Genomic DNA, 8647 nt, shown 5'->3' with positions numbered 1-8647 from the left:
TTTGAGTTCATATTTCCCCTAATGAAAAGCATATTTATCGCCACTAGGTAGGTTGGATTTACTGATGGGGAATTTTTATTGTTTATTGATTTCTCATAATCTATTTCTGAACACTCGATGATGGATGCACCTGAGAGTTGTGCTTTGCCATGATTTTACTTTGGTCATTCCTAAGCAAGACCTTTAATCAAACAAAGCCTTGGATTCACTTTTTGTTTGTTTGGCACAACATATGGCTACATAGTCTCAATTGGATTGTATATATATTATGCAAAGCTTTTTTACCAGAGATTTTGGAGATGTGAGTGTTGTAACAACATGCCTTGTCTGATCACTTTCCCTTGTTGTTTAAGATGCTTGCACAACCCATTGCTCCTTTACATAGCTTCTAGGCAAGCTCCCCTTGCAATTCAATTCATCTTACTTGAAACATCCAATTTCTAATTGCTATATGGGATAGTTGCTTTGACTTCTCATCCAGGGATAGTTAACATTTTGAGCATTTAATCTATAATGTACAAAGGGTTTCCCAATAGTATAGTGTTCATCATGCCTCCCTTTGCAAGTAATGTCGATAGACTGTAAAAGAACTCCTTGCTCTACTTGAATCCCTAAATGATGCATTTCTACTTCCATTAGTTGCTGCAAGGTTGGTTAATCTTATTCCGCAATTTCAGTTGAGATTTTATCGACAACCTAAACTACTAACTTTGACTAAGAATTTGCAAGATACTTCTTACCAATCTCATAAATTCTTTTAGAATTTCCATGCTTCTCCTACCTAAGAGAATATGGTTAGACTTTAACATGCAGAGGATCAAATGGTTACAAATCCGCATACCATTGTGCACATGCACAAAAATTATTTTCTAGAACTTCTTGGTTCTACATAAGCTTCTTCTAAGCAAATTTTCCATGCCCATTTGGCTTTTTACACTTTGCTTAGGGATCAAATTTCACTTGATATCCATGTTGCCTTGAAGAGTGACATTCGTGAGGATAAGGTTATGGATGTCTTGTTGAATTTACCCACGCATAAAACTCATAGTTGGGATAGTCTCACACTAATGAATTCTTTGAGGCTTGTGCTACTTGTTTGGTTAAACCCTTGACAACCATGTGTCAACAAATTTGGAAGACGGAAATTATGCCTACATCATGAAAGGTAGGAGTTACCAAATTGAATCCAAAAGTGCTCTCTATATCAATATTGAAATATTAAAGACCAATCTCTTTGATGGGACCTATGTATAAAATTTTCTTGAAAGTGATGGATACTCATCTCCATAAACAACTCCCTGGCATTGCACATTCCCATCAATATAGATTCATCAAGGGTAGAAATATTGTACATAATGTATTCAACCACCAAATGGGTATTGACTATGCAAAGCATTCCAATCAAGAGGTGGTACTAGTCCAATTAGATCTGGAAAATGCCTTTGATTACTTGGGTTGGCCTTTTATTACAAAGCTTATGCACACCATGGGTTTAGGGTTGCGTATGTTTCATTTAATACACAATGTCAATAATTATACTTCTTCGCAGGTCATGTTGAATGGCAGTGTCACTGCACCCTTTACCACTTACACTCTCAATCATACATGGATACCCTTTGGGTCCTCTATTTTTTGCCTTAGCAACCCATTCAATCCTCACCATGTTATCCTCTCTAGTGGTCACTAGATAGTTGGTTGGTTTATGCCTTTCTTTTTGTCAACATTTTGTTGGCTAGGCATTGGTTGATAACACTTTCATGATCCTAAAAGCAGAAAGGAATAAACTCCATGAGACATTGGATGTCTGGAACCTTTTTGGGCATGCTTCTAGCCTCCATATCAATGCTGTGAAATGCTCCCTTATCAACTGCAATGAATTGAATTTGCAATCCTTGGGATGGTAAGGCCTGGTAATACCCAATGGCAATGTTTCCAAGCATCTAATGTATCCCTTGGGTATTGATGTTTAGACAAAGTACATCCTAGAATGACTTTCATGTAAACTTGTGGCTAATTTTGTATACTGGAAAATCCTAGGCCTCAGTATATCATGTTCTATCTCAAAGTGGCACAAACTATCATGCTACCCATAGTTGCTTTTTTTTTGTCCTTTTACCCTAGACTACCACTACGCCTCACTATTACATGTTCTATCTCAAAGTGGCACAAACTATCATGCTACCCATAGTTGCTTTTTTTTGTCCTTTTGCCCTAGACTACCACTACCTTGCATAATCTTACCAAGCACATATGTTTCATATTACGAAAAAAGGATTTCTTACATGCAAATATTTCTTGGATTCTTGGGGCCATGTTTACATCCCAAAAAGCATGGATGTTGGAGCTAATATGGATGTTGAGACTCACATGGTGGCTCTTTCTTAATCGTTGTTTTATGTTATGTGCGATGATCATCACCCCTAGGTCTTTATTAACTTTTTTTTTTAGAGGACCAATGTCTCGTGCATAGTAATATCGACATTCAAGTCTCATGGTGGCACATCCTTAACTCTAATGCCCATTTCTCGACATCTTTCTCTTTTCTAGTGACTCATTTAGTATGATCATGTAAGTTGGTTCTTCAAAAAATTCATTGGCATCTAGGAGAGGATCGCTTGGTGATTGACTCTTTTTGGATGGAATTGTTTGTTGTGTCAAAGGTGCTCTCTTCGGGCAAGAAACACAAGGACTGACCAAAATTTAATCATCTAGCGTGACTTGACTTGTCTTCTATTGATGATGCCACTTTGCTAAGCCACAATGTGTTGATGTCTTTCCACACAACTAAGAGGCCTTTTTGGATCCCTTATAGATATTGGCTTATGGAGCAAGATTGTGATGGTTTTGCAACATAAACGACCCTTTCCCACACTTGATTCTGATCATCCTTGGCAAGATTGGGATCTTGCAAGCTAGAGCAATCTTGAAAAGGCTTCAACCAATCTTGTGTATCATCACATGATTAAAGGACTTAAAGATGCACTAGATAAACCTTCAATTTATGCTCAAATAGATACACCATTCATACATTCCCCCTAATAGAAAGGAAGTACTTTAAAAATTTTATGTCTCAATTGTTTGACTCATATTCTATGTATATCTACTATATAAGAGTTGTGTCATAACTTCAAGTCGCAAAAAATGATGACTTCTTTGTGCAAAATTGTCATTAAATTGGGGTGGGTGTGTTTCGCTTTTGGGCGGTGTCACATTATTGGCCCCTTTGTCACTTTATTGGCCCTTTTACCCTAGCTAGTTCAATATACAAACCACTAAAGCGTGCAATGATGGAAGAACCTAAAGAAGCAGCCCCAATCTGTCGCTCATTTTGTTCCCATGCTGCCCTGCAATGGCAAAACTCAAAACTTTTTCCCATTGGTGAATAGTAACTTCTTTCATATCATGAACATAAAACCAACAAAAACAATATACAGACCATACATAAACAAAAGGCGGCCATATAGAAGTCACGAATACAGCTTGCTGTTCCATATGTGCTCTGCATTCCCATGATTGTGGGCTGGAAGGGCGGGCTCCACCTGAATTGCATGTGGAGGACCTGTGTGGTCAAATTGTACGCACAATCTACCATGAAAGAGGATTATGAGAAATGGTTGCTAAACTTGATTAGTCATGCCAAAGTCCTCTCCTCCTCACCACCACACCATGCACTCTTTGGTATCTCTTCACCCAGTCTTCCATGTAACTGTCATTGTAATCTTCAATAACTTTATGAACAGCATTCTTACTAAGGATCTTAACTGCCATGGAATGAACAAATGATAGTGTCAAAGAAGAGTGAATAAATATAACTCCAGTGAAAGCCTCACACATATTACATTACCAATGCTTACCTTTTGCATAGTTCTTGAAGGGGGAGGAGTAAATAAGGTCAATGCTTGCTCTGGAAGGTGGCTATCCGTCACACACACATATGGGGGAACCAAAATCATTGACACTTGGAAGTGTTCCCTGTGCACCATTCCAAACAATTTATAGTAAAGCACAAAAAAGGAGCAATTGATGTTGAAGCACAACAGGAGCAACGACCAACAATACAGTGAAACTATTTGAAGACAATAGGTGAGCTGCAATAGGAGAATATCCTTTGCATGTGCATCTAAATGATGTGATCACCCTCAAAGCAGACATTGATCTAACAGTGCATAATAAAACAAACCTCAAGCTCCCATGGTAATAGTCATCCGGGTGTTTTTGACTTGGTTCTGAATCACTAACAAGTCTGCAAGCACTACAATACTCTCTCTCTTTCATAAGAAAGGGCTACAATATATGTTGAGCTGAAATGTGGTAAACCACTAGTTTCAACCACTCGTGCCTCTTGCTCTACCTTGAATTTGCCTGCATTAGCAGCTTGATTGGATAAATCAATTTAGGCTATACTAGTAATGATACTTTTTGGTTGATGCTGTTAACTAGTTTAGATAATCACCAACATGCTTATTAACTGAATGCTGGACTTTGTTAGGCTTACTGCTAGTTTAAGAAACTCGGTATGCTTTGATAAGATCCACTCTTGTCTTACCTTTAGACCATTCCCTGTTCACACCAAAAAAAAAACATGATTGTTATGGTATGACTAATCTAAGTGGAAAAGAAATTTTCACCTCTAAACCAAGACGCCATCTAAAATGGATTTTTGAACATGTTGCACATCCTCAAAAATGTTACAATTTGCAAGATTCTCCTCGCAGTGCATAAAGCTATGGGTAGAATAGTCATAGCAGGTCACTTCCTGACCAAAGATGTGCCTTCGCAGCACATCTAAAAATGGGATATAACCTCCCTTATTCAAAAATCGCCTTAAGTTTACTAGTTTTCCTAACATGGGCCTTTCATGGTCACTAGGTAGAAATTCATGCATTCTTCCATCCACCTCTATCAAAGCTCTAGCCAACCTTTTCTGTGCCCCTAGATGTTTTCTAAGCTCGTCTATTCTTCTTGCATCACCCCAGTTACCAGTACTTGCATAAATATCTGTCATCAGCAAGTATGATGCAGCATCCTTTGTGTTCACCGTAGCCAGCCGTTCAAAGCATTTCAGCCCCTGTTCCACTTTTCCATAAAGTTTACAAGCAGTGAGAAGAGCAACTGAAGTTTCAGAAGACTCTAGAGCTTCAGCATAGCTTTCAGCTTTGCGTAAAAGTCCTGAGCGGCCAAGCAGATCAACCAGACAAATATAATGATCCAGCACTGGCTCAATTCTGTATTCTTTTATCATGATCTTGAAATACTCCAGGCCCTTGCCAACTAAGCTGGCATGGCTACATGCCGCAAGTAGACATGCAAAAGTTATAGCATTTGGCTTTACAGCTTGTTTCTTCATATCTTCAAAACATTGCATAGCCTTGATACCTTCATGGTTCTCACCAAAGCCCTTAATCATTGTGTTCCATGTAACAACATCTCGAGCAGGTAACTTGTTGAATACATGCTTTGCTTCTGCAATTGAAGCACATTCACTATACATGTCTACTAATGTATTCCCCACTAAAATGTCCCTTTCTGATCCGAATTTGTTAATCTCATTATGTATACACTGCCCTATTTGTAAAGCACCTGTAGTGCCACAAGCTTTCAAACAGCGGACATACGTAACAATATCTGCAGACAAACTCTCAAAGTGCATCTGTCCAAAACAGTTCAAAACTTCTTCATGAAGCCCGTGTTCAGTATAACCTGAGATTAGTGAAGCCCAAGAGACTCTATCTCTAAGTGGTAGTTGGTCCAACACCTTCTGTGCTTCTGCAAGCCATTGGCACTTTGCATACATATCCACCAAAGAATTGCCCACATAAAGGTCTGTTTCCATTCCCTTCATGGTCATTTCAGCATGCATATACTGGCCTTTTTCTAGAGCTCCAGTAATGCCACAAGCTTTCAAGCTGGCAACAAATGTGACAGGATCAGGAAGTAGCCCCTCAAGCTGCATCTGTTCGAAACAGTTCAGTGCTTCCTCTCCAAGTCCATTTTCGGCATATCCAACCATCAATGTGTTCCATGCAACTTCATCTCGCCCTTGCAGTTTATTAAATGTTTCACGTGCTTCTGCAAGCAATCCAATGCTGCTGTAAATATTCAGCATTACACTACCAATCATGTTATTGTTTTCCAGTCCCCTTTTGATAATTTCAGCCAGTAACATCCACCCTCTTTCAAAGTTATCTATGTTAACAAACCCTTTCAAGATACCAAGAAACGTGGCATCATCTGGGAACACCCCCTCAAGCTGCATAAGCTCAAAACAGCTCAGCGCTTCTTCACAAAGGCCATGTTGTGCATATCCTGAAATCAAGGCATTCCATGATACTGCATGTTTAACTGGCAAAGCATCAAACACATGTTGTGCATCAGTGAGTAGACCATATTTACTGTACATACCCACAATTGCATTGCCAACTGAAGGGTCCTTCTCTAGACCTTTCTTCAAAACTTCACCATGCAGCTTTTGGCCTCTTTCTACAGGCTCTAGATTTGCACAAGCTCGGAGGCTACACACAAATGTGACACTAGTGGGTGATACACCATCAAGCTGCATTTGGTCAAAAAAAGCCATGGCTTCTTCACCACGGCCATGCTCCACATACCCTGATATTAGTGCAGTCCATGAAACAATAGTCCGAATTGAGAGACTTTCAAACACATGGCATGCTTCAGCAAGTGAACTACAGTTATTAAACATGTCAATTAATGTGTTGCATATACAAACATCCTTTTCCAGTCCCTTCAACGTAATCTCAGTGTGTAATTGATGGCCTTGTTTGAGTGCTTCAGTGCAATCACAAGTTTTCAAGATGCAAAGGTAAGTACTACCATTTGGTGAAATGCCAATAGGCTGCATCTGTTTGTACATGCTCAATGCTTTCTCACACAGCCCATATTCAACGTATCCTGCAATCAATGCAGTCCATGAAACTACATTACGCATTCGTAGCTTGTCAAACACATCTTGGGCTTCTGCCAGTGAACCACATTTGGAATACATATCCAAGACAGTACTACCAATGACAACATCCGTCTCAAATCCCATTTTCACAACTTCCCCATGCAATTGCCGTCCTCTCTCCAGAGCTCCAACACATCCACAAGCTTTCACACTGCAAAGAAACGTGACATCATCTGGAGAAACATTATCTAGCTGCATATTTTCAAAACAGCTCAGGGCTTCCTCCCCATATCCATGTTCAGCATATCCTGCAATCATTGAAGTCCAGGTGACTACATTCCGTACTGAAAGCTGGTCAAACACTTCCCGGGCTTCTGCAAGTGAGCCACATTTAGCATACATGTCTATGAGACTGCTACCAATGAAAGGATCCTGTTCCAATCCCACTAGTGCGATGTCTGCACGCAACTTCCTGCCTGTTTTGATGTCCTCCATCTTTGCACAAGCCTTTAAGAGGGATGTGTATGTGTGGCTACTAGGTCGAACCCGGTCCTGCAGCATGTTGTGATAGAGATGGAAGGCATGCTGCAAATCCCCACAGGTGATGTAGCCCGAGATGAGGGAGCTCCACGAAGATGCGGTTCGATGCGGCAATTGCTGGAGGATGAGCTCGGCTTCACGGAGGTCCTGGCAATCGGCAAGCACAGAGACCAGGTGGTTGCCTAGAAGGGGGTGAGTATCCAGATGATGGCGGCGCATGTAGGCGAGTAACTGCTGAACGCCGCGCAGATCCTTGCGCTGCCTGCATGTCTGCAAGTGGGCGAGGAGGCTGTGCTCGCCCAGGGCCGCCATAGGAGCTCTCCTGGCGGGACCTGCGCATCTTTGTGTGTCTGGACGCTATCTGATGTGCAATAGGCACTGTGGCAGAAGATGCATGCCGATTCAAAGCACGAGAGATGGAATACTCGAGGCTAGAAAAGTCCTAGCGGAGCGCAAAAACTGCCAAAAGGACCTGACGCGCTTGGTGGCTGACTCCAAGAATGTGTCGTGTGTGTGGCAGCCTCCTGAGGCCTGGCTGTTGGCGCGCGCCCTCCTGTCCGTCGATTTCTTAACACGCTGCGTAGGGTGAATATTAGGCCCATTACATACTACATACTACACAACATCCGGCGAAGGTAGATAGCTATGTTCGCACACATGCGTCACTCCAGAATGCACAGAAAGACGCAAGCAAAAGTGTAATTCGTGGGCAACTATGAAAATTAGATTGCGAGGGATCTATAAAAAAATAACATGGTCGTCTTAACTAGCATTCCTTGTGCACTTCGTGCACGCAGATCGTTATGCTGCGAAGCAACATTGCAAGGGAATCACACACCAATTTCGCGTCTCTCTCCCTCTTTTTTCCTTCTCTTTCTCTCTCTCTCTCTCTCTCTCTCTCTCTCTCTCTCTCTCTATATGTGTGTGTGTATAATTTCTTCTCATTTCTATTTCGCCTCTTCTCTCACTCCACTTTTCCCTCTCACTCTCCAAATTATTTTGTCTTTTCTCTCTCTTCACACCTCTCTCTCTATTTTTTCTATTTCCTCACTTGAAATTCTCTCTCTCTCTCTCTCTCTCTCTCTCTCTCTCTCTCTCTCTCTCTCTCTCTCTCACATGTCTTCTCAAAAATCCCTCCATTGTACTAGGACTTTTTAGAAAGTGCGATTTCTAAGGGGTTTCTTCCTGACTTTCAATATA

At 41.0% G+C, this 8647-nt stretch overlaps 1 protein-coding gene across 2 annotated transcripts; it reads right to left on the bottom strand.

Moving 5' to 3' along the window:
• Nucleotides 1-3198: 3198 nt before the first annotated feature.
• On the bottom strand, nt 3199-8257 carry LOC148027341 (putative pentatricopeptide repeat-containing protein At3g01580). Of its 2 annotated transcripts, XM_087691911.1 has the most exons (5): nt 4496-8257; nt 4181-4362; nt 3855-3972; nt 3442-3761; nt 3202-3344 (listed from the first exon to the last, which is right to left on the bottom strand). In XM_087691911.1, the coding sequence occupies exon 1, from the start codon at nt 7757-7759 to the stop codon at nt 4631-4633; it is 3129 nt and encodes a 1042-aa protein (XP_087548037.1). In that variant the 5' UTR covers nt 7760-8257; the 3' UTR covers nt 3202-3344; nt 3442-3761; nt 3855-3972; nt 4181-4362; nt 4496-4630. The 2 variants fall into 2 exon arrangements, with proteins under 2 accessions (XP_087548035.1, XP_087548037.1); XM_087691909.1 differs by having other exon boundaries at nt 3199-3761.
• Between the last annotated feature and the right edge of the window lie 390 nt (nt 8258-8647).

This window comes from Lygodium microphyllum, chromosome 13, assembly GCF_053477565.2.
Source record: "Lygodium microphyllum isolate KBCC chromosome 13, Lygodium_microphyllum_v1.1.10, whole genome shotgun sequence".
Lineage (NCBI taxonomy): Eukaryota > Viridiplantae > Streptophyta > Polypodiopsida > Schizaeales > Lygodiaceae > Lygodium > Lygodium microphyllum.
The sequence above is the reverse complement of the archived record's forward strand: the minus strand, read 5'-3'. Positions and strand labels throughout refer to the sequence as shown.

What these genes read in the sequence shown, in the direction of transcription:
- LOC148027341 (XM_087691909.1), bottom strand. Translation starts at nt 7,759, where the DNA reads ATGGCGGCCCTGGGCGAGCACAGCCTCCTCGCCCACTTGCAGACATGC.